At 43.9% G+C, this 25,993-nt stretch overlaps 1 protein-coding gene across 12 annotated transcripts in view; it reads right to left on the bottom strand.

Moving 5' to 3' along the window:
- Nucleotides 1-25,993, bottom strand: part of TSEN2 (tRNA splicing endonuclease subunit 2) — a 69,808-nt gene that overhangs the window by 8,007 nt on the left and 35,808 nt on the right. For 5 of the 12 annotated variants that reach the window (XR_006816458.1, XR_006816457.1, XR_006816456.1 and 2 more), the window contains exons 5-12: nucleotides 21,508-22,045; nucleotides 20,182-20,259; nucleotides 14,095-14,145; nucleotides 11,498-11,636; nucleotides 4,064-4,100; nucleotides 3,418-3,529; nucleotides 2,238-2,327; nucleotides 1,126-1,259 (exon numbers count right to left, since the gene is read on the bottom strand). Coding sequence is in view for 4 of the 12 variants with exons in the window: in XM_045991016.1 (XP_045846972.1) it covers nucleotides 1,200-1,259; nucleotides 2,238-2,327; nucleotides 3,418-3,529; nucleotides 4,064-4,100; nucleotides 11,498-11,636; nucleotides 14,095-14,145; nucleotides 20,182-20,259; nucleotides 21,508-22,045 (1,105 nt within the window). In the remaining 8 variants the exon portion in view is untranslated. Of the gene's footprint in view, nucleotides 1-392; nucleotides 1,260-2,237; nucleotides 2,328-3,417; nucleotides 6,715-11,497; nucleotides 11,637-14,094; nucleotides 14,146-16,696; nucleotides 17,113-20,181; nucleotides 20,260-21,507; nucleotides 22,046-25,993 lie in introns of those variants that run through there. The other 7 variants (XM_045991016.1, XM_045991020.1, XM_045991018.1 and 4 more) reach the window with 6 other exon arrangements.

The following is a 25,993-nucleotide window of genomic DNA, read 5'->3' as shown; positions in this document are numbered from 1 at the left end:
CCTCCCTCATCTGAATGCCAAATCTTTAAAATGTAGGCATGCAGATAAAATGATTCTCGTGTGAGAGAGCAGGATCTTGCCGTGAACAGAAGCACCGCGTTCACACACACAACGACAAGCAGCATCTCAGGCTGCCGGCAGCGCCAGGACCACGCGTCAGAGGAATGCACACAGGTTCCCATCTTAGTCATCTCTGAGCTTCCAGCTCGTACCATCCACTTCTGGGATATTGAGTGCCAAGGAGAAGACTGTCTGCTAGTGTCTTGAATTTGGACACTGGACGAATCTGACATTTGTTTCCCTCACACCAATACTGGCTTCTCCCCAGCTCATCTGCCCCTTCACCCCCGCCACCCTGCAAACCTTCAATGGCACGCAAGCGATTTGAAAAAGGCTTGGTTTATTGTGTTTTACCAAATGCTAACTGCATTCACTACGTAACTCCATACATTATTTTGCTACATTTTAAAAATTTTATAACAAGTTCACTGAAGCACGGTGCAATTTTTCTCTAATACTGTACAATACTGTTGTGTACTATACACAAACATGTCCAGAGCTAAAGATTAGGTTTTAAAGGCTTTATGACACTGAAATCCTTGACAGATATTAAACGGATTTTTAAGCGTTTGAGTAATTGATTCAGATTCTTAGATAAGGTGAGATACACATTATTTGTTCCCTTTAACATAACAGAATACAGAGCCTTACAATCCCCAAATCTCTCCGGCACTCTCTCAGGAACGGCCTGGAGGTGAGTTACAAGAGACGCACATGTCCAAGTGTTTGGGAAACTGTACTGTGCCACATAAATGTAAACTACTGTCATTTTCAAGTAAAATCAGAGAGTAACAGAATTTCCCTGCTGCCGGAAGAGTCCTCTGGGGACTCATCTAGTCGCACCCGCTTACTGAATAGATGAGGACCCCGGCCCACAGACCAGCTGCTCAGCATCAGGCAGGAGTCAGTTACTGACCCAAGGACAGAATCTGAGGCCAGCACAGGGCTCTTTTTTCTCCCCTGTGTAATCTTACCTTGTAAAATACTAACTGTTTCTTGGTGCTGGGACTGCTATGCCCTTTAAAACTTTTCAATTATCAGGCGATTATAATAAGAGGACTCTACCTCACACTGAACTTGGCTTACTGTAGGAGACTCAATAGCATTTGTTGATAAAGCAGAATTCTGAGACTGAATTGTTAAAGTTCATCTTGGTCACTCCTCTCTCGTGAAGAAACCCAACGGCTTAGAATCACCTCCTGTAACCAATGAAAATAAAAAGGTGACTAAAAATTTCAAGAATGGAAATGAAAGAACATGCTAGGCGTGTGGGGTCACAGCAACATTTCGCAAAGAACCGTCTATAGAATGATGATATCTGCTCCCATTCCTCATCACTGAAACACCTGGGGTTAAGGGGAAGGCAGTAATACACACCTTCCGTGCAAATACCATCTACCGTAATCCCACCAAGATCTTAAAAGCTAAATTTGTGTTGGCAGTGGCATTCCATTAGCACATTTCAGGAACAGGAGTGCCAGTGTGAGAGAGAGCCTTTACCATTAGAACCAGCTCTGAGACCGTGCTGGTATATCCAGGCCAGCACTGAGAAGGGAGCAGTGGGCTGGGCTGGCACGCGACGAACAGCTTAACCTAGGGGGTGTGAGCAGGGCAAACTGCTCGGATGAGGCACGTGCACCGGGGAGCCTGGCTGGCAAGGCTGCAGTGGGACAGAGCAGTGCGAACAAGAAAGGGTGCAAGGTGAGAGACAAAGAAAACCGAAAATGTGCTGGATGTCGGGGAGGAGTCACAGGCAGGGCGAGGGGCAGAGACAGTAACTAATACTGGGTAACAGGATGGCCGCCCTGGTGGAGAAACACCTGCCAGGAAGACTCAGGAGCCAGACAAGAAGGTCAAGGCAGGGAGTGAGTTAGCAGCGCCACTTTAGTTTCTGGGACTGAGACCTGGGGGAGGCCCGGCCAGGAGGTCCCAGGCCGTCTGTAAAAGCAGCATCAGCTGCATGGTGGGGACGGAAGCCAAATGACATGGCAGATAAAGTGGCAGCAGGAATTACAGGGGAGTGAGAGTGGGCTCAGCAGGGATAGGGCCTCTGCAGGGGCTTCCTGTTACCAAGGAAAGATGGTTTTCATTTTTTTGGGGGACCACATGTTCCAGAGGACACAATATGATGGACGGAATCTTTGGGATGCCATGAGTCTGTCTCTGAGTTTACCTACCTGAACTTTAATTTGTTTCATACATTCTGGGGACTCCATCTCTTTGTCAGTCATGGTAGAGGGTTTAATCAAATAGCACAGCATCAGTTCCTATTGAGAGATGAAGAAAATGTCCACATCCCACACAATAACAACATAAATTTGGGTGCAGGAAATGCAGGCAGGCTCCATTCCCTCCCATCGTTCGCTCTTGGAAACTCACAAAGAACATCGATTTCCTCCTAGGAACATGACTGGGCCCGAGAGCTAGACTAAGGACCCACCATTTAGTCATTGCTGACATGGCAAGAGAATGCAAATAAAGCAAATATATGGATTATAAACACAGTATTTAAAATATTAAATATATGCTACAAGTCCCATAAAGTGGGTCCAAAAGTACTAGAAACAGTACAGACTCCCTATTTCTAACAGATAAAGTTGCTTTTTATAGGCTATGCATAAGGAACTTAACCTGGACTCATGATAGTTGCCACCTGGCCTCTGCTGGACCTTTTGGTCTCCCCTGCCACCGCGCCTCCCAGAGCACTGGGGCACAGCCAGAGGGGGTTCAGAATCTGTGTTCAGTTAGCAAACTTTTGGATGACAGAGAACACACAAAGCTTTCATCCTTAGTAGTCCTGGCGTAAGACGAAATTTCCCACCTATCTTGATGGCAGCAGAATCCAGCAGAACACAAGCCAGGCAGTCGGATGACTGTGGGTTTAAATCCCAATTCTGCATATAAGCTGTGTGATCTTGGCTTTGTCACTCAGGATCCGATACTGATTGATCGCTCACCCTTAGGGATGAGGATAACAACATGGTGTTTAGCCATAAATATTAATATCCTTCCTTTCTCGTCAAGAGATCTGCTAGCTCTGAAAAGAAATTTACCAATGTTTTGACTCCCTTGTGAATGTGTGTGAGTGACTGTTGAGCATGTGCTGGCAGCCCCTTTGGGAAGGGAGGCAAGGCGGCCCCTACATCACTCACTACAGGAAACTCTGAAGCTCAACTCTTGGAGCTCAGCAAGAGTGGGTGTTGGCAGGGCATGTGAGAGGAGGTCAGCTTCTAGCCCCTGCTCGCTGGCAGGTGTGAAGTGCCTACAGATGACTTCTATGATTTTATTACATTTAATTAAAAAAAAAAAGTCCAACCATTTTAAGGGACACATGAATGCGAAAGCTGATGTTGTTACCTTGGAGACATTAACTGAAACTCTGCTCAAGGCAGCCAGTGACCTCCAACTGAAAGGTCTGCGAAGAGAGCCCTCAAAATGGTCATCGACCAACTCAATGATGACAGAGTAACTGGAAGACACAGAAGGCGTTAAAAAAATAAACAGCACGAAGTCAACCTCTTTAAATGAATAATGCTTATTCTACCAAGTACAAAGATACAGAAAATAAAACATCATCTTATCCTAAATGTCCTTGCAAGTTACTGGGAAAAGTATTAATGAAAACGTTTGCTTTACATTAAAAACTTTCAGGCTCGTCTCAACACTGACAAGGAGAGTACAGAAATATTTCCTCCAGTAAGAAAGCCATGAATTCACTTAACTGTTTAGATACTAACACTCACTGGTATTAAGATGAACAATTACTGCAACAGATTAACTAGAAGTGTAACACTACATACAACACACTTGTCATAACCTACTCATTATTTTACATATAGTACAACAACGTTAGTGTCTAAGGCACAGATTTAGAGCATCTATTCCTAATAGGTCAAGAGAAACGCGACTGTAATAGTTTCTGTGGCACTGAAAATTACACTGGAAGACAGAAATTTCCGCCTATTCCTTTAAAAGGTAAACTTATTTAAAAATCACTCCAAACCTTGCATGGTAAAATGGAGGGCCTTTTCGATACAACACTGCAAAGAAAAAGAAAGAAAATGTATAACCACTTGAAATCAAAATCTTATTACTGGCATTTTCTCTTCTCTAAAGAGATAGAAATACCCAATTATCTGTATATGGGTAATCTGCAATATGCCCTATGGTCTATTTTTAAAACCCAAACTGTTTTCCTCCCCTGGAACAAAAAGCAATTAGTAAAGCAAATCTGTGACCAGGATCCTAACAATTTTATCTCACCCTCACCTCACAAATGAAATCCAAATTCAAATACAAGTGATTCTGGTCTTGCCTCTTGTCTTATACTCTTCCAGAGTGAGAATGTGAAATTATGTAAACATGCGAAGTACATAGAATGTTGACCAATATTTTGTTATTAATTTCAAATCAAAGTAATTCAAAGTGTCTGAGCTACTCCAGCCAGGTACAAGCTGGCTGGAGTTTTGGTGCTAGAGATGAGTAAGAATTATCACTACTTTTTAAGAAATTCAGTCAGGTGGGGAAAACAGTCACGTAATCATACAGGCCATTTGGAGATGAGTCTGCCCTACTAAGTCAATCTGTGGAGGTCAAAAGCCAGTGCCCACAAGAGCCTGGGGCAAGGACTCTGACCCCGGGGAATCTTGAACTGCATAGGGAACCCTTCAGAGGCACGAAGTCTATGGCAAGTCTGTTTACCAAACTCATTCCCTCTCTTTCTAGGCACGTGGCTAGATCATGTCTCTTAGTCTCCCAAGCAGCCAGGCTGGCCCTAAGACCCTGCCAGGTACCAAGCCTGTACTTATTCCTTTTTGAAGATGACCTTCAAAGCCATGTGGTGAAGACCACGGAGCCATAAGGAAGAAGGCTAGACTCCTGAAGCACCGTTGGGAGTTGATCTGCATCACCACTCAGAGATACCAGTTTTCGGACTGCACATGAAAAATTAACTTCTGTTGTTAAGCCTCTGAGATCTGGGGTTTATATGTAACTACAGGTATAAAAATTATCTTTACTAATACACAATTCTATCTATAAGCTTGCGACTATCCCCAGTGCAAAATCAATGCAGAAAAGCTTTTTATCCTTTGAGGAATTGAGAAAATTTTCCTTTTTGGACATGCCAGTACTGTAGCTAATCACATTTTCCTTAGGCTCAGCAAGCTAAGAGCCAAGTTGACAGCATGAGCAGTAACCTGTAGGCCCAGGGACATTATAGCAACCCTTCACCTAGACTACATTTACTAGGGTCACGTTTCCTTCTTACTGTGATATTTCCTATTCAAATTATAGTTAAAGGATTTGGCAAGTTAGCTCCCATTCACTGCGTAAGGGGACAAATTTAAGTAAATACCCTAACGTACAATCCTCAGCTTTCTGAGATGTGGTGTGGGGAAGGAAACCATGTACTGGAATGAACTTGCTGCCTGCCCGGTTTCTGTCACTCATGGTTGTATGTATGACTTCAAGCAAGTTACTAACATCTCTGAGCCTCAGTTTCCAAAATTGCAACATGAAGAACCAGGGGCAACCGAGATCTTTTCCAGCACTCAAATACCATTACTTACGATCAGGCACCCATCTCTAACGTGCTTCTGGGACACTAGAACATTACATAGCTGGAAAGCAGCCTCCACCCCTAAGTCGGGTCATTTCAGATGGCTGATAAGGTTGGTGGTATAGCTTACAAGTTACAAGCATGAACAGTGGCATCGGACAGACCCAGGTTCAAGTCTTTTCAGTGTCAAGACCAAATGACAACACCTTGTGTTTCCCTCTCCTTCTTATAAAATCTGGGGGTAGTAATTGAAGGTGGAGGTGTTGGGACAGTGGCTGGCATAAAGTGAGGGTTCAAAATGCTGCCTGGGATAGGTTCATAGTGATGACAGTGCCTTCAGAGTGAACAATGAAGTCGTTTGACAAAAATGCCTCTCAAGCAGAAAGATGAAAACTTTCTAAGTCTAAGAAATCCTGGGCATTCAAAAATGAAGTCTGAAAGAATGGGGAAAAGAGAAAGCTCCTCCTTATAAACGTGAGCCAGACATGGCCTGTGGAGAGAATGACGGAACTAGAAAATGATCAGGGCAAACCCAGTTTGGACAACCATTATAATTATTGGGGATGCAGATGTGCACAGTCTCATCCTACACATTCCTTGTTAATTACGAAAGGAAATACACGATTTTACAATGGACATCTGATAATGGTCACTTTATCCAACTAATCAAACTTCGTATCATCAACAGTGGGACAGCCTGACATTAAGTACCTCCTGACGGGGTACAATACCCACAGGACCGACGCAAGCCAAAGAATGTAAGCCGAAGTCTAATCGTGAGGAAACAAACATATCTAGAATGTGGGATATCCTCTAGGACTCTTCAAAAAAATGTCACGAAAACCAAACAAGGTAGAGAAACTGTTACAGATTTTAAAAAAGCTAAAGAGGCTGTGGTGGGGCGAACAGTGGCCCCCAAAAGATACACTCACGTCCTCATCCCTGGAATCTAGGAGGTGGCCTTCTTTGGAAAAGGCTCTTTGCAGAGATTGGAGTGATGCCACCAGAATCCGAGGGACACCTGGTGCCACTAGCCACTGACGACGCAAGGGATCAACGTCCCCGACTGCCCAGCAGACTTCCGGCCTCCAGAGCTGTGAGGAAATGAATTTCTGTTGTTTTAAGCCCCCCAGACTTTGGTAATCTCTTATGGCAGCCCTAGCAAAATAAAAGAGAAACCTAACACCAGATGTGATACATGAGCTATGACTAGAGCCTGCATTAAAACAACAACAACAAAATCCCCATAGCTGCAAAAGACATTTTGGGGACAACAGAGAGAAATTTAAATTTTCTGGTATTTTGATGATACTCTAAGTTCTGATTCCTCTCAGGTATTGCACGGTATTATAGTTATGTAGGAGAATGTCCCTATTCTCATGAGTTGCATATAGATTAGACTATGGGTTGTGTGAGCAGATGTGGAAAATGTTAATAAAAATATTTAAAATGTGGGGCGCCTGGGTGGCTCAGTGGGTTAAGCCTCTGCCTTCAGCTCAGGTCATGATCTCGGGGTCCTGGGATCGAGCCCCACATCAGGTGCTCTGCTCAGTAGGGAGCCTGCTTCCTCCTCTCTCTCTGCCTGCCTCTCTGCCTACTTGCGATCTCTCTGTCAAATAAATAAATAAAATCTTTAAAAAAATATTTAAAACATTTGACTGGAAAAATAAGCCAAGAGAGTGGTTTAGGAAAGAACCGAGACATGGGGAGAAGGCACAGCTCTTTGCTCGTGGTGAGTACAGAGGGGCTGCTCTGATGCCTCTTCCTGGACACAGAACCACTGTCAGCCTCGGAGCTGGGTGCCATGACTAGGGAGGGCTCCTCTGGTCTCTGGGAACCTGGTACTCTGCTGGCTCTACCGTCTCCCATCATTCCACTTGTCTTGCGACTTCTAACTCATAGGCAGCTATGAAATGACATGGCCCAACTCAGTCAAGGTGGGAGGGAGGCTTAGAAGTAAACAGATCTTAAGTCAGTCACATCAACCTGTAGCTGCGTGTGTCAGGAAAAAAATATACACCTGGAGCTGGTTTCAGCTTTCTGGCCAGCAGCAGCAGTCTGGTGTGGTGGAAGCACACGGAGCTGAACCCAGACAGAGCGAACCTCCACACTTAATTGCTGGGGGACCCCTGGCAACTTCTTTGACCCTTCTAAACTATAATTTCCGCAGTGTCTTATAAAAGGAAGCGAATGCCATACGCCTCACAGGAGTATTAAGATTAAATAAGACGAGGGAAGAAAAGCACCAAGGCAAGGTGCTGGGTCACAGGAGAGCCAGCAGCTGTGGGAGCCTTTGGGTGGGGAATGTAAGGAAAGGCTCCCACTTGGTTTCTAATCTGGTTTTCACCAGCAGGTAATCAAGGTCAAATAGCTGGGCAGTTGCACTCAATTTGAGATCCATATCATTTGTTCCAAGTACTGCTCCTGGAATGAAAAGTGATTGACAAGATTTATTCAAGGGAAGAGTTTCCTGATAAGATGTGAATTTCATAATGGCCCTTTGTCATGGGTCATTACCTCTATAAGCAGAAACAATAGTTACGAGGGGATGTCCTGGGCTTAACCTGTGTTGACAGCTCCAGGGTATGTGTGATTGGGTCACTGGCCCTTAAAATTAAAATAATATTATTGCTAAAAAACATCAGGCACCAAGCGCCTGTGCCTAGAGCAGAGGAAAAGCTTAGGAAGCTGTTTCTCTTTTCTTTTTAAAAAAGATTTTATTTTTAAGTAGTATCTACACCCAACGTGGGGTTTCCACTTACAATCCCAAGATCAAGAGTTGCATGTTCCGCCAGCTGAGCCAGCCAGGCGCCCCAGGAAGCTGTTCCTCTTATCCCAGGCTAGCACTGCTTGTGAACCCCTGCTAAAGCAGGAAATGTGAAGACACCCCTCATGTTGCTGCTGGTCCAGAAACCTGGTCTCACATTAATTATACAAGCAGCTCAAAGTACATGATATGACCCAGCTGTAGCAAAGGCCTCCAGGGAGTTGGGACATAACAGTTGTTTCATTTCTTAAAAAAAAAAAAAAATCTGTCCTTTCAACCACCCCTATTAGGCGGTTTGTTTTAAAAATGACTCTTCAGGGGCGCCTTGGTGGCTCAGTCTTTAAGCGTCTGCCTTTGGCTCAGGTCATGATCCCAGGATCCTGGGATTGAGCCCTGCATCAGGTTCCCTGCTCAGCGGGAAGCCTGCTTCTCCCTCTCCCACTCCCCCACCCCCAGTCTCTTGCTGTCTCTCTCTATGTCAAATAAATAAATAAATAAAATCTTTAAAAAATTTAATTAAAAAAATGACTCTTCACAAATATGGCTTAGTATTGAAAATACATGAGTCATCATACATGAGCATACCTCAGGTATGCTTAGAAGGCACTCAACAAAGGCCCCTTTCCCCTGCAATTTTTAATTTATTTTTTGTAAAGATGGTGTTATCTGTGTTATATGATGAGCAAATGGACACTCAGAGAGATGAAGTAACTTGCCTAAAGCCACACAGTAAAGAGGAAGAGCCGGGTGTGAGGCCAAAGAGCTCTTTTGACTAGCCCCATGCCATCTCTGAAAGTATCTGGGCAGCCTTGTTGACTGGAAAATTCTAACTCAAGTTTCACTCATACAATGAGAAAGCTGAGGAAGACCTGCCAAGCGTTTGTACCAAACGGCTATTCTTACAGGAGAATGAAAAGGAGAACAGGGTGGGAAGCCAATGAAGGAAAATGAAACAGGCACATAACTTATTTAAGCATCGTGAACTGTGGCCAACACAATTATGTGGAAACCCAGCAAGCTAATCTCAAGCTAATCCTGTCATTTGTGTGCTAACCCTAAGTCAGTGTATCTGTACCTGAAATCCAGGCATGGAAGAAACAAAAGAAGCCATTTATCTTAGAGGATTAGGAAATCCTTAACCTTTATTTTGGACTACTGACACCCTCCTTCTCCACTGGAGAATTTAATGAAAGAGGTGGACTCTTGATCCAGAAAAACACACCAATCTACAAACACAATATTTTATGCTGGGGTCTCCTGAAGACTATCCTATGATTTCAGCTTAAGCACAATTTTAGAGTATTTAAAATTTAAAAGACTGAATTGGCTTTGTGTGTTAAAAAAAAAAAAAAAGGCTCAGAATACATGAAACAAGCATATGACACAGGTCACAAGACCTCAGGACCATGACTTCTCAGAAGATTTCTCAAAGAGCTTGACATTTTTATTTGAGCCTAATAATTCTGAAAACATCCAGGAAGCACCCTCACTTAGCAGATGTAGAAAATGAGTTTGAGGGACTTAGCAGTGAAACAAGTGCTGGAAGGGACTCCAGAACCTAAGTCCACTCACCTGGGCCTGTGGCTTTGAGCTGCTTACATTAATGAGAACTCTAAATTTGTATCTGAAGGCACTCCTGTTCTCTAGAATCATTTTCCAGGTATGCAGGCATCATCCCTGATTCCTCTTGAATGAAATTCTGACATCCAATCTGTCTGCAGGGCTAGTTGGGCTCAGTTTTCCTAATTAAGTCTCTCTGCTTCATTTTTGTCCCTGACCCACCCCACTGTCCATTAGTAACAGAGACAACAGAGGGTCCTGTTCATTTCAAGTCACTTCTTTGCTCAAAATCTCCCAAGACTTCCAATCACCAGAAAAACAACCAGGCCCTACACGCTCTGTGTCAGCCCAACTTACAGACATCACCTCGTCACTCTCCCCCTGGGATCTCCAAATTCCAAACACTGTCTTTATGCTGTTCCTGAGACTTCCCTGCCTCAAGGCTTTTGTGCTTGCTCTTTACCTTGTGCCTACCATGTTCTTCACTCTTCTCTGGGATCTCTAAGTTCTAGACACCCTGTCTTTTCGTTGTTCCTGAGACTGACCAAGCTCATTCCTGCCTCAGGGACTTTGCACTTACTGTTCACTTTGTGCCTACCCTGTTCTTCCCCAGATTCTCCAGTGACCTGTTCCCTCACTGTGGTCACATTTTTGTTTGTGGTCACATCTTTGCAGAGTCTTTTCCTAACGAATTTTCTTCACTTTCTATCCCTTTACTCTGTTTTATTTTTCTTAGTATGTAATAGCCCCTGAAATTACATTATGCATTTACTTACTGGCTTATTCATCTCCCCAGCCAGAATGCAAGCAGCTCCATCAAGGCAGCTTTGTGTTAGTCTCATTCACCTCTGCATTCCTGGCCCCTAAGAACACCTGGCCCATAGAAGACTCTCAGTAATTACCTGTTGACTGAAGTGCTCATCTGGTCCAGCATCCTTACTTCAAGATAAGAGGAGGCAGTTTCTAAGAGCTTGGGCTTCAGAATTCAAAGCCAAGCTCTGTTAAGTTGCTGGCCCTGGAAACTATTAGGGGCAAATGACCCATTCTCTCACAACCATAATTTGAAAAAAAAATTAAATAATAAGAGTATCAGTTGCATAAGATTGCTTTAGGGATTAAATGAGATAATGAATTTTAAAATGCTTGACACATAGTAAGTGGTCAACAAAGGACAGGTGGGATTATTAGGATTGTATGATCATTCTCACTTGCCAGATGAGACAACTAGGCCTAGAGGATAAGGGACTGCCCTGTATCACACAATCACATGGCTAATGAGAGGAGGGGAATGGGGTTATAAAACTCTTTTCTCAGGTTACAGAACAGGTGAGAAGAAAACCTGAATACTTGGGGCTACAGGCTTCTATCTGCAGGATTTCCCCTTAGACTTCCTTCTCATTCCTTCTGGACAAACCCTCCACCCCAACCCAAATATTTTTATCTAAGCCAAAATGAAGGTATCATTTTAGGAAAAAACCAGCAACAGCACTTATTACCAATTCAGTTTTCACCCTGAGAACCAGCATTCTACCGAGTCAGGAAGTACTTACATAAATCTGTCCCATACTTAAGTCCCACTTTGGGCACCCAGCCCTTGCTTCGGAAGTAATGGTATGCCATGTACGTAGTCCTGAATGTGGGCTGAACTGCAGTGAAAGCTTTCCAGAGCTTCAGGATTGTTAAAGGCTCCTAACGTTGGTGAAAGAAAAAAAAGGGCATTATTATGTATGTATTCGCTCGTCATCAGGCCAGTGAACTGACATCTGGACCAGCAGTAAACACATACAGCACCCGTGACCAAGGGATTTAACAGAGAATCTAGGCCTGTGCTGCCCAGTGTGGCAGCACCAGACATGGGCCAGAAGGGAGATGGGCCTCAGGTAGAAAATATACACCGAATTTCAAAGACTTGGTAGGAACACAAGAAGATATGTTGAAGGGGGGCACCTGGGTGGCTCAGTGGGTTAAGCCGCTGCCTTCGGCTCAGGTCATGATCTCAGGGTCCTGGGATCGAGTCCCGCATCGGGTTCTCTGCTCAGCAGGGAGCCTGCTTCCCTCTCTCTCTCTCTCTCTCTCTGCCTGCCTCTCTGTCTACTTGTGATCTCTCTCTGTCAAATAAATTAAAAAAAAAAAAAATCTTTAAAAAAAAAAAAAAGAAGATATGTTGAGTTCAAGAAACTCTGTAAATAAGAAGACTTTTTTTCTTTTAACCCCTTCAACGCGGCGACCAGAAAATTTAAAATGAAGCATGTGGCTCCTGTCTGAGGCTTATATTCACTTCCATCAGAGAGCACGGCTCTGGGAAGGGCCGCCATTCAACAGCAACGTCTGAGATGAGGAGGAAGCAGCCAAGTGGAAGGGGGCGGTGGGGGGGGACCGGGGGCAGCAGGGGGGACTGGGGGCGGAGGTGGGTGCCGCACAAGAACACTCCAGGGAGAGGAGTGAGCGAGTGTCAGGTGCTCGAGGGCGACAAGTCCACCAAAGCTGGAGGGCAGCATGTTCCAAACATTTCACTGACCCAAGTGAATAGCTACTGTATGTCAGGCCACATTCAGGAAACCAAAACATAATTTTGTAAAAGCTTAAGAAAAAAAAAATGCCCCATTTAGTTTCTGGAACTAGAGAATTTATCTCATGGCACAAATGAATAATCCAACTGCTTTAAAGAGAATTCTGTTCCTAACAGAGGATATGAAGAGACGGAGAATGGCTTGGTTCAGGGAACATTTAATTCTCCGGTTGGTTTAAGGCTCAGTCAATGAAACCTGCTCAGTTTGTCTCAGCCTGAGATTTTAAATCCATAAATATGAACTACAGTTTTTTTCTTCCTTTCCTCTTCTCCTTCTTCTTCTTTTAATTATTCCTAAGGTAGAAACTCCATACATGTGTGGCTTTTAAATTCCAAAGCAAGGAAACACTCAGTACCCCCGTAATAAGCAACAGTCTCGTAAGGAGGCTGGACTTCCAGTATGGAGAGCCCACCATGTTACAGAGGCTGAGGATTCTAGATAGCAGTGGAATATTCTCATGAATTTCAAGGCCCAGGAGGGGAGGCAAGGTGGGTTAAGAATGGCCACCATCTGGGAAAAGGAGTCACCCATCAAACATCAAACAGCACCCATTTCGAACTACTGGAATACTCTTGAAAAGAATTTATATAATTGGAATTTGATGAATGATAAAATTATGTACTCCCAAGAACCAAACAAAACATGCTTTCCCCATCCTATTTATTGCTCTGCTGACCTTTCTCTTTTTAATTCATTTGAATTATGTGAAATAGATATTATATTCACATGGTCCAAATTCACAAAGCATCAAAATGTACAGTGAAGTCTCCATTTCTACTGTGTGCCCAGCCCCCCAAGGTCTCTACGAGAAGGTAAGCAATGGTATCAGCTTCTCGTGGAACTTTCTTCTGAGGGCAGCAGGCTATAGTACACAATCACAGGTTTGGAGATACCTTCACATAGCTTCAAGTATGAATTCTAACCAGACTAGCTGTGTGACCCTGGCTGAGTTACTTACTTCCTCTGAGCCTCAGTTACCTTATCTGTAGAATTCTTACCAGGCAGAGGCAAGGATCAGAAGTACTGCCTGTAAGGTAACCAACACATAGCTTTTACCAAAGGAGGCACTGAACACTGGCAGTTGTAATTTTTAGTACTGTTCTGACGCCAGTTTCCTGATCATTATCTAAGATATTGTTCTTCTCCTAGCATCTGGGAACGAAATTCATCTGAAAGAGTCAAACCTGGCTTCTGTCTTAATAATCGCAATTCAGGGGGTGCCTGGGTGACTGAGTTGGTTAAGTGTCTCACTCTTGATTTTGGCTCACGGCATGATCTCAGAGTGGTGAGATCAAGCCCCACATTAGGCTCCACACTCGGCATGAAATCTGCTTGGAATTCTCTCTTCCCTTCCCATGCTCAAACGTGTGGTCTCTAAAATAAATAAATAAAATCTTACCCTCACCCCAAAAAATCACAATTCAGGGCCCAAAGCCTAACCCTAGAGAAAAAATTTAACTCTAATTTCATTCAGTGCAGGTAAGAAAGTTTGTATTATAGCAATATGAAAATTACTACAGCATGCTTTTAACACCAGGAAAATTTTAAGTGGATTTTATTTAAATATAACATCTTACCTTCTCATAGTAAATACTCAGACATCCCAGAGCATAGACCAGGAAAAAGGCCTAAAATCAGAGCAAGCAGAAAATGTCCATTAGAAACTATCCCACATTCTTGAGAAGTTATTTTACAGATTGATTTTTCTTTACCTCAAGTATAAATTAATGTCCTTAAATCACCTTCAAAAAATGATCACATATTTTTAACATAAATGGTTCATGCAAATTTTAAGGCTTAAGAAAAGTCTAAGAAAATATTAGTCATAAATTGATTAAAAATCAGTAAAAACCAAAGCATTTGTATATTTTCCATGTATTTTCCCCTTAAAAACCATATAGCTAACCTGAAAAATGATATAAATAGCTGTAATAACAGAAACCTTTCCTCATTAGATTTTCCTCTGCAAAATCAAATAACCATATTAAACCGAGAAAAAAATTTACAGGAAGAAATACATAGAAATTTGTGAAAAGTGGGCAGTATAAATTTGGCTTGCATAACAAAACATGAGTTTTTCAGTCACCCTTGTTTGTAAAGTGATTTCCCATTAAGTAATCCCTAACTTTCCATGAACTTCATTATACAGTAATGTTTTACTTGCATGGGGAGGCAGGAGGAAAAGCAAACAAAGTCAGCTGTAGCTGAGTAAAATCACACTTAGATGGAGATTAAAATAGTTTTTTTTTAAGATCTTACTTATTTGATGGAAAGAAAGTGAGCACAAGCAGGTTCCCCACTGAGCAGGGAGCCAGATTCAGGACTTGATCCCAGAACCCTGGGGAGACGACCTGAGCTGAAGGCAGACACTTAACCGAATGAGCCACTCAGGAGCCCCAAAATAGCTTTTATTAAAAAAAAAGTTTATTATTTTTTTAATAATCTCTACACTCAATGTGGGGTTCGGTCTCCCAACCCTGAGATCAAGAGTCATATACTTTACACCAACCGAGCCAGCCAGGTGCCCCGATTGCTTTCTGATGAAAGTAAGACAATGCCAAACACTGAGGCCACCAGGCACTGTTCACTATACTTGTAGATGGGAATAGGATCCATGTTTACACCTGAACAGACTTATACGAGAGTGGTGTGTCCTAGTGGCTAAATGGTGGTTATCAGCAAAACCGGGGTACTTTCTTTATGAGGACAGAAGATTATGACCAAACAAAAACCATTCTGCTGCCTCCACCTGGCACAGATGAGGGCCTTCTTACACAGTGTGGCGACGGAGGGGCAGTCCCCCGCCCCAAGCCTACGCGTTTCTGTTCAACAGCTTGGTACCGATGACTGGTGCTCACCGAGCACGCTTCTTCACTGCCCCAGCACGCACAGCAACAAACCACAAGAGGATTTAGGAGAGCACAGGCCATGGAGATGTAGGGGGTTTCAAGCAGTGATAGGGTTTGCTAAGGAAACACTGCTGTGATCCCCAGGAATTGCCCGAGTCCACCCTCTGTCATTTTCTCCTATCTCATGGCATTTCTCTTTACGACAGTGGTTCTCAAAGTGTGGTCTGGGGATCCTGGAGTCCCCGAGACCCTTTCCGGAGGTCTCCAGGCCAAAACTGCTTCATGATAAGAATACATTATTTGCCTTGTTCCTGCTCATTCTCTCTAGAGGCTCTGAGACATGTGGTGTCACAACAGACTGAATAAAGAAGCAGATGTGGGCATCCGGCTGACTTCTATAAAGCCAGACCTTCACGTGACTGGCAGAAGGGAAAAACTGCCATTCTTCTCACTGAATTTGTTCTGTTTTATAAGAATGTAGTTATTTTTCATAAACTTTATGTTAATGTGTAAAGGATTTATCATCATCTTAAGATGAATTAAAGAACAAATTTTAAAATTGTGTTTTTAGTTTAGCAAACAGTGACAGATATAACCCACATAAAGATGTTCCTGGGATCGTCAATAATTTTTAATAAAGTGGCTTGAGAACTACCACTTGAGTTTCACTCTTATCTAAACCTAGAGCCTCTCTAAAGATGCAGGTGACCCCACTTCTCTGGGTCCCAGCCGCCACTCCCTGCCTGGACTTCTCAAAGGCCTTTCTGCTCCATGCATTCTCCATAGCAGTTGGAGCCATCTTTTCCCCACGTGAAGGTCACGTGGCTCCCACGACTAAAACCCTCCAAATGGCTTTATGGCACGTTGCTTCCCACAGCCTCCAGTCCCTTGGAGATCTGACCACCACTCCTTCTGGCTATGTTGGCTCCATGTCTGTCCCTGAACACAGTAAGCTCATTCCTGCCTTCACCTTTGTAAGTGCTACTCCAGTATCTGGCACGTTGTGCCCCAGACGCAAATGTCACCTCTTGGAAAGGTCTTCCCCTCCACCCTTGTTAAGCAGCCCCCATCCTGATCATCTTCTTCAGAACACACTTTTTTTTTTTTAAAGATTATATTTATTTATTTGACAGAGAGAGATCACAAGTAGGCAGAGAGGCAGGCAGAGAGAGAGGGGGGGAAGCAGGCTCCCCACTGAGCAGAGAGCCTGGCGTGGGGCTCGATCCCAGGACCCTGAGATCATGACCTGAGCCGAAGGCAGCGGCTTAACCCACTGAGCCACCCAGGCGCCCCAGAACACATTTGTCTGGAAAGATCTTTCTTACATGCGCCTCTCCAGCTTGAAAGTCAACTCTGTGAGAGCAGAAACTCTGCCTGCCGTTCCCCTGGCTCAGGAGAGGGTCTAACACATGGTGTTTGCTCTGTGCCCGTGCTGAGAACCGACCCCGAGTTTATGACACTGCCGGAGTCAACGAGAGCGGGTCTTCGCGGGCTCTCCAGCTCCTTTCTCCTCATGTGGATGCTGCGTGCCCCACAGCCCCTTGCAGCTACCGGTGACAGCCTTCCCAGGTGTCCAACAATCTTACTTTGAACTTGGTCTTCCTGTGGCACACCACTCACTAACGCAGAGTACCACTGTTTCTCGGATGCACACAAATAGTGGTCAGAAGTCGCCACGGAGGAGACGAGCCTGGGTCCTCCAACAGTCAAGTGCTTTCCCTTTCGATGTCTCCCAGCCATCACTTCCTGGTTCATAATGGGGCAACAGGGAGGATAAACTCTGGGATGTGGCAGAGCTGGGCTGAAATCTTCATTAGCAGCAAGCCCCCTGCAAGTATCACTTAAGCTCTCCTACCTCACTGACAAAATGGGGCTGAAAATGCCTTATTAAAGATTTAATGAGATTAAGTCACATAAAAATTTTAAAGTCTATGCAAAGTACCTAACTGCTCAATTCATTTTAGTTTCCCTTTCTTTTAAAAAACCATTTTAGATACTGTAGCCTGGAAAAGTTCAAGCCTCTCCTTGCCAAGCAAGAGACTCCTTCCTAGTATTTATCAGAATTTAAGTTCTTCAGAAACTTTCCATTATCAGTAAACAAGTGTTCCTAAGAACTGATGAAACCAATGCCTCATTAATATTTATTGGCCTAAAATAAATGGTTTTTATGAATGTACACAAACTGCTCATAGGCACTTATTACAGATGGAATGGATCTTAATTCAACTGAGTTGGCTTCATGTAGAATTAAATCATCAGAAGACTTGGGAAGTCTGGGGGAGGTAGGTGATTATGTCCCTTGAGATCTCATTAGTGAGCTTTTACTATCAAAGCAAAAGTGGAGGGAAGAGTTTAATGATGGTTTTAATGTCATCACTAAATCTAGCTGGGTCCCAAAGTGTTATAATGGAAAAACAGTTCTCAGTAACAGATCTCTAAGAGACAGATCTTTAAGTCAGCTGTGGTATTATCATTCCCAAGCTCCAGAAAAAACTGCTCTGAATCACCAGAGAAGGGCTGCCTGTGCTCCTGATGGACATTTATGGAAACACATTCAGCTGTACAAGTGGCGCACCAAACCCGGGTGATTCATTCAGAGGCAAGCTGCCAAAACAGACCTGAGAGGCAGAGCGAGGTTTAATCACACATTCCCCCAAAACTGCAAGAGCTCTGTGGAATGTCCTCAGGAACCAGGCAGCTTCCAAGAATGCAGAGCAACCTCATCTACATCCCATTACTCTCGTCTTTCTTCCGGAGTGTTTGGGAGACAGCAGCAGTCAGTGACACCTTGTTTTGTCAGTAAAAAGCATCACATGGAACATAACCGGTCACCTCCTGGAACAGTGAGGCTGACACCTAATGCCCTCTCTGCCTATTGCTGCCGCCTCCCAGAGCTGAGATCCTGGCCGGCTCCTCCTCAGTCCTCCAGCAGTCTCCTCTGATGCCAGCCCCAGTACCTGCCCTTCCCTGACACGGCCACTTCAGTCCCCCAGCACCGCCAAGACCAGGTCAGACCCCTGGTCGATACTTGTAGATATGCCCTCACGGTCTAGCCCTCCTGTGTTGCCATCCAGGGCTGAGCTGCACGAAGGAGTCTATGCTGTCCAGTGTCCAACTGGCAATCCACTATTTATCTTTTAACTCTACAGATATCACCAACTCCATGAAGGCTTTGCAGCTAGCTCACGTCCTTTTGGACTCCACCAGTTTCTGGGCAAATTCCACACCCTGAATGCCCCCATTTAACAAATAAAATTATTAAGCACTTGACAGACATCAGACATTGGGTACAAGGATATATCAGAGGAGCAACATTGGCACAATTCACAGACCACATGGAACGTAATTTCTGGGCCATCTTTAGGACCAGAGCCATATTCTGTTTATTTCTGTATTGTTAGTACTTAGCCCAGTGCCCGGCACAGAGCAAGTACCCAGCGAACATTTTTGCAAAATACTGATTGCAAAAGAAAAGGTTCTAACTAGCTACGTAATAGCTTTTACAAGTAATTTAATAATGATGATAACAACAAGAACAGCAGGCACTAATGCTTACTGAACACTTACTATGTATCAGGCACTGTGCTGAGCCCATTACATGGGATAGTTAATTCCCAGAAGATCTTATGAACAAGGCATTACAGAACCTTTCATTATACAGAGAAGAAATCAAGGCACAGAGAGCTCAAGCACCTAGAGAAGGGGAAGCTAGTGTTGTCCAGCAGAACTTCCCATGATGACGATGATCTACACCTGTGCTGTCCAATACAGTCACCACTATCCACCTGTGGCTGCTGAGTGTTTGAAATGTAGCTGGCACAACTGAGAAACAGAATTCTGAATTTCGCTCACTTTTAAATTAAATAGTCACACGTGGCTAGTGGTTACTGTCTTCTACAACAGATTCAGCTGGTGCATTTGTAGAAAAAGGAGACGTAGTAAATAATTCCAAATATCATTTCTGGGTCCCACAGTCTGTTTGGTCTCATTGCAAGGAAGGAAGTACAGACAAGGAAATCCAGAAAACAAGGAGATACAACTACTTCTCTGTGAATGCACCCACGAAGTTACCAATGTGGACACACTCAACAAGCACTTCCTGAGACCTGCATCTCCACCGAGAACAGTGCTAGCGACTGCGGGAGCCATCCAGGACAAGCAGGAGCATTCTGGGAGAGGAACCACAGGAGGTTGAGGAAGGGGTGCAGATCTCCAGAGCAAAAAAGACATTTCTGTGCACAGTGTAAACATAAGCAAAGAAGGAGGGACTGAACAAATGAACACAGGATAGAGGAACTCCAAATCAGAGGGAAAATTTATGATACAGTTTTTAGAAAGTCACTTTTAGCTAACTTTTGGGAATGTAGCTATTCCATTAAGAGACATGTATTAACAATTCTGCAGAAGGAAATATCTAGAATCCATTTATATAATTAGCAGCCACGACATGACTTGAAGCATGCATCTTGGCTTATTAAAAGCTGGTGAAACTATGAAACACTAAAAACCATGAACTGTATACTTTAAATGGGTGAATGGTATGGTATATAAGCTGTATCTCATGATACAGGAAGGCCCCCCAAGATGTTAGACCTGATGAAATGAAGGTTAAGGAGTGAAATTTAGGCAGACCTACTTTGGAAGGTGCCTATGGTTATTTCAATACCTATTTGTAATGTTCAGTTACTGAGAACTCAGTTACTGAATTAGATAGTTACTGAATTACTTACAGAATTGCATTTACAAGTGGACCCCATTATAGGTTGTCCGGGCCCTGAGACCAAGAGCTGAAAAGGTAACATGCAGGAAACATACCTCTTCTAAGCTAAGCTGCAAATACTCCAAGATCCTATACGGATTTCTTCTGCATACTAATCTCTTTTTTGGTGCCAACTGAAAAGAAATAAAATACATACAGAACAAACAGAAGCACTACATATTACATAGAGGGGATTGCATTTTAAAACGTTTTTCTTACAAATTTCACAGATTCACATTTATTGGATTAATACTGTTAAAAATATTTTTTATTATGATGTGGAAAAAGAAGTTTTCGGTTTCTATTATTAACTTCTATGATTAACATTTTGATTTGTTTCCTCTCTATGTTCTCCATGAAATTTTCCCACGTTGTGATCCTTTCCTTGGTCAAATATAAGTACTTCTTTTCACCCACTTGCAACTCAGAAGGGTGGGCCTAGCTTATCAGGCTCCATTAACCCCATTCCAAAGGATAGATAATATTTCCTCAAACAGGTGTTTCACATACAACTTAGCCATTAGATTTGCTCATTTTAGCTATTACAGATAATTCTAGGGCAACTGTTTCTGACTATGCATCCCTTGGTAGGGGGCGGGGGGGATGCTCTTGAGCTTTCCAGTGTTTTTCCCGTGCTGGCTGACCTCCATACCCGAGACTCCCTGCACCACAGCTGCACTCAAGACTATGTGTAATTACTACAGCACTTCTTTTTTTCCCACTCAAGGGAAAGAATATTATTATACATGCTTTAATTTGAACTTTTTTTTAAAGTTAAGTTATTCACAAACTTTGAGGTTTTAGGAGAAATAACTCTCACAGCTACTGGGCCACCAGGGCTGGGATCCAGTGCCTGCTGGTTCTCCCAGAGGGTCTCACCACCTCTCACATGCCCTGGGCACTTAATATGGGCCTGCTACCATTTCTGAGTAAGGGGCATCCTGGTTAGCCCACATCTGCTATGGGCCAGAAACATGGCTCTGGAGGAAGTGAGTAATTTTCTTCTTCAGTTGATCTTTGGACAACACAGGGGCTAGGGGAGCTGACTTCCAGCCACAGAAAATCTATATATAATCTCTGACTCCCCCCAAAATTAACTACTAATAGCCTACTGTTGACTGGAAGCCTTACCAACAATTATAAATGGCTGATTATCATGTATTTTACATATGTGTTACATGCTGCATTCTTATAATAAAGCTAGAGAAAAAAATATTTTAAAAAGTGATATGGCAGAGAAAATATTTACAGCATTGTACTGTATTTATCAAAAAGAGCCAACACCAAAAACCAAAACACAAAAGCCCGCACACCAATCCTTGTGTGTATAAGTGGGCTCGTGCAGTCCGAACCCCTGTTGTTCAAGGGCCGGCCATACTTACTTCTTCACTTGGGGCACATTCCTTCTCGCTCTCATCATACACATCTTCCTCCACCAGCACGTACTCATCACCAGGCACCCTCTCGCTGGCACGGAGGAGACCCGTGGGCTGGCTCCCATCTCCAGGCTGAGTGTCAGGCAGGGGGAGGAGGACATCTTCTTTGCCACAAGGAACTCGGGGCAGGGGGCGGTGCTGTGGCTTGGCCGCCTCCGCCACAGGTTCACCCACGCCGTTGGGAGCGAGCGGGGCAGGCCCAGAGCCCTGCTGCGGGCCGTCTGATGGCTTGCTGGGACTGTCCATGTCAACTGACTTTCCCGCGTCTCCATTCATCGCAGAAGGTTCCTCTCTATCTGTGGTAACTCCTATTTTGGAAGTCGTTTCAGAGTTCTGCTCATCATGCCATTGAACTTCTTCTTTCCTTTTTATACCAGGATGCTCGAGTGGTTTTGTGTAATCCTGGAGGGTTCTCTGCACTGTACTCTCCTCCTGCCCTTGTCCTCGCATGAGCTCTGCGGCCCACTCCACACGATGCTGATACCTGCAAGATGCAAATACTGTCAGTAGCACTTGAATTTCAATATTCAAAACACAACACGGCATGCTGAAGAGATGGGTTGGTGGCATGTCAAAGCTTTTATAGCAGTTTTTCTCAGTAGAGGGCTATAGGTAAATGTTTTCTTTATACGTTTTTGTGTGTGTTTTCTAACTGTTCTACAATAAGCATGTGTTACTTTTGTTTGTTTTTATTAGAGCTTCATTTAATTTTCTTACTTTGAAAAAAAAACTTGATTCCAGTTTGACCAAGTATGAATATTTATGTAATTAAAACTGGTTGGCCAAACGATTTAGGTGACTACAAAGAGAATATGGCTATGTTCTCTCAGGATTTCCTTTACATTATTCTCAATTTTGGATTTTCGTTTTCAGAAAAATATCCCACTCACAGTATACAGAGCCTTTGCTCAGCACTGGAATGCAAAATGAGAACTTCAATAAATATTTTTCACAGTACCTACTAAGGTCTTCACTGCATATGGCAAGAAAGGATACATATGGCCAAGCATCCTAGCAGAAAAGGCACTATCTCTCATAATAACTTTTGAAGTACTGTTTGATGAGGAATATCTGCTTCATTCCTCAAATGTAAAGGCAACCCTGAACACTTACCACATTATTAAAAAGTCACAGGTAAGACAATAGGGCTCTGCCCCAGTGAGATCCCAGCCTGATGATGCCGCTGGGATGCCTCCATGCGGAGTCAGGCTGCCATACTGGAAATCTCATCGGCAGGAGAGCTAAAAGCAATGTGAAACTCAAGCACTTTTTTTTTTTTTAAGATTTTGTTTATTTATTTGATGGCGAAAAAGCACAAGCTGGGGAACAGAAGAAGAGGGAGAAGCAGGTTCCCAGCTAAGCTGGGAGCCCTATGCGGGCCTTGATCCCAGGACCCTGGGACCATGACCTGAGCTGAAGGTAGACGCTTAACCATCTGAGCTACCCAGGTGCCCCAACTCAAGCCCTTTTTGCCTCTACCTACAACCGTTGGCCTGGAAACCACCTACGACCACACGGTTTGTGGGAAGACAGAGGTAATTTTACTCTTCACCTTAAGTATTTTGCTTTGCGTATGAATGGCTGAGTACGTCACAGTTTATAAACTGTGGCATCTCGCACGCAACTGAACAAGGGAGCTGGCCTCTGCTATATTTTAAGATTTGTGGCTGCTTAACCCTGATTCCTCAGAGGAATCACCAAGCTGCCCACACCCTGTCTATCCTACATAGGGATGAGTACACCTTCCTATACACTGGGAACTGTATCTTAGATTTAAAGAGTAAAACCTCCCAAGGCTACACCTACATGTAAGAAGAAGCAGGGTAGACACCACAATCGTAGGCATGAACATCAGCCAGACTCTTTGACTTGTAAATATGTGACAAAGCCCATTACTTAACTTCTCTGCGGTTGTCCCCCCACCTGTAAGTTGGGGTAATGAGACGACTACTGCAGAAAGGGGTTATGTATTACTTTTAATCATCAGAATAAAAAATGTAGCTGCTCATACGATGGCAGGGTGTCTTTTCACCTGTGTGAAAAGTACGGCCACTGCTGCATACAGTTAAAAGAACTTTCATCTGAGAGATCTCGAAAAGAATCTTTGCTCTTCACGCCACCTAAGGTACTGGCTTGATAGGCTTTGTGCATTTATGAATCTACTTTATTTGAACACAAACTTTTGTGTCAACCTATCTTTCTGGGGAAGGGATCCCCAACTTTCATCAAATTCCTTGACTCAAAATATGTGAAAGAACCACTGATGAAAGGTTCAACTATTGCCCCTTTGAGCAAAAGATCTGAACTTGAGAGAGAGGAAGAGCACACAGAGATGGAGAGAGGCTCTGCTCTCTGCAAGAGGGTGATCAAGGCAGATACGAGTTCAAACTCTCATTCCATCATGTTTCTGTACTAGCTACCTGACCCTTGAAAGGCTCAGTTCCTCATCTGTAAACCAGGAGTAAACCGTACTGACATGATGGATTTGTTGCAAGGATTAAAGGAGACGAGACATGGACGATGCTCAGCACACAGTAAGTACTCTATAAATATTTGTTACTATATGGTTGTGGGCTTTTTAGGGGGAGACTTGAAAAATAAAATCATTTTGACTTCTACATATTACATTACAAAACACAAATAACATTTTTAATGAATGGAAGTGTACACCTTAATTAACTGCTTTTTGAGAGCAGGACAGCTCTGTGGGGACAAGTGCTGCACCAGATCTGGGTTCGCGAGTTGGCTCTTTCATGTGATTCCGAGCTAAACCACTTAGCACCCCTATAACTTTCTGCTCTTCTGCAAAAAACCAGAATCACACCTGCATTCCTGCCTCATTATGACCTCAGATGCTCATTTTGTGGAAGCTCAAATGAGAGCGTGGCTGCAAAAGCATGTGGGAGAAAGCCTCTGAGCAAGACTGGTGATGCAAACAGCCAGATACACAAATGACTAAGACATATGGCATATGAGTCACAGAGCAGGTGTCCTCTCATTGGCTGACAATGCCTGAAAAAGCCACGTCCTGCTGCGATTAACCCCGGACACTGCTGGAGAAGCAGCAGGAAGACAAAAGTAAAAGTCAGGCGACATAAGGGAGAGAGTGGCGGGGGAAAGGTGGCAGCTATGATTAGGAGCAGTGAAGAGACTGGTGAAAAGCAGACCCATTTCAGGCCCACCCGATTGCACAATGGTGTAGCATCTGAATACGCCTCTGCTTCTTCTGTCTCTATGGCCTTGAACACACTCTTCCACTGGCACGGTGAACGCCCCTCTCCCCCACGTACAGATGAATGCCTATCTGTCATTGGAAATTCACAGCAAAACAGTTTTGAGGCAGTCTGCTTGGGTCCAAGTACTGCCCTTACACAAGCAATGTAACCTCCTCTGGTTGCATTTCCTCACCTGTCAGATAACAGGACCCACCTCTAGGGGTGATGAGAGGACTTTAGGGGACAGTCCACAAATGTGTTATCAGCACAGGACCTCGTTTATGGAATATGTCCAAGAAATGCCAGCATGTACACCATGTTATTTTTTTTCAGAATATCTGTTTTTTTTTAAAGATTTTATTTATTTATTTGACAGAGAGAGATCACAAGTAGGCAGAGAGGCAGGCAGAGAGAGAGGGGGGGAAGCAGGCTCCCTGCTGAGCAGAGAGCCCAATGCGGGGCTCCATCCCAGGACCCTGGGATCATGGCCTGAGCCAAAGGCAGAGGCTTAACCCACTGAGCCACCCAGGCGACCTACAACCACGTTATTGTTCTCCCTGTGTCAGTTCCTTGGAGGCTCTGAAGTTGAACTGCCTCGTCTGAGCTGATATAATGAGATGGAAATGACTATGCCTACCTCAAAGGCTTCTCGAGAAGATGAACTGAGATGGTCAAGTAAAGCATCCAGACTGATAGCTAGCACTGTCAGAGAGCTGGTACCTGTTAGCTATGACAGTGATCATAGTAATACCCCCTGCAATGTTTATTATAGAACAGTCTGATTGTTGACTTCTTGTCTGCTCCCACTTGATGGTAAATCCCTTGAGAATAAGGCTGAAATTTTTTCCTCCTCTTGTATCTGTAGCACCTCCCCAACACCCAACCCTCGGGCACCTGCAGTAAATGCTGGCTGAACAGAGGGCTACAAATGGGGAGGGGGGCAACACCTCCCCCACGACTGGCCCTTCGAGGACACAACCTACATACTTCAGTCCCCTAGGGCATCATCCAAGGGTCTGGACACCACCTCCAGAGAGGATTACATGGAAGGTTCTCATCACCCATGGACAACTATTGTTGGGAAACAGCCAATCAGAGTGAATTCACTTGAGAAAGGAGATCAGAGTTTCAGAGGGAAGAGTAAAGAAACAATTACAATAAGCACTTGAGCTGGAAAATTAACCTAAAAATATAAAAATGAACCCATTTCTGTTACT

This window comes from Meles meles, chromosome 20 (genome assembly GCF_922984935.1).
Source record: "Meles meles chromosome 20, mMelMel3.1 paternal haplotype, whole genome shotgun sequence".
NCBI classification, from domain to species: Eukaryota; Metazoa; Chordata; class Mammalia; order Carnivora; family Mustelidae; genus Meles; species Meles meles.
This window is presented reverse-complemented; position numbering and strand designations above follow the sequence as displayed.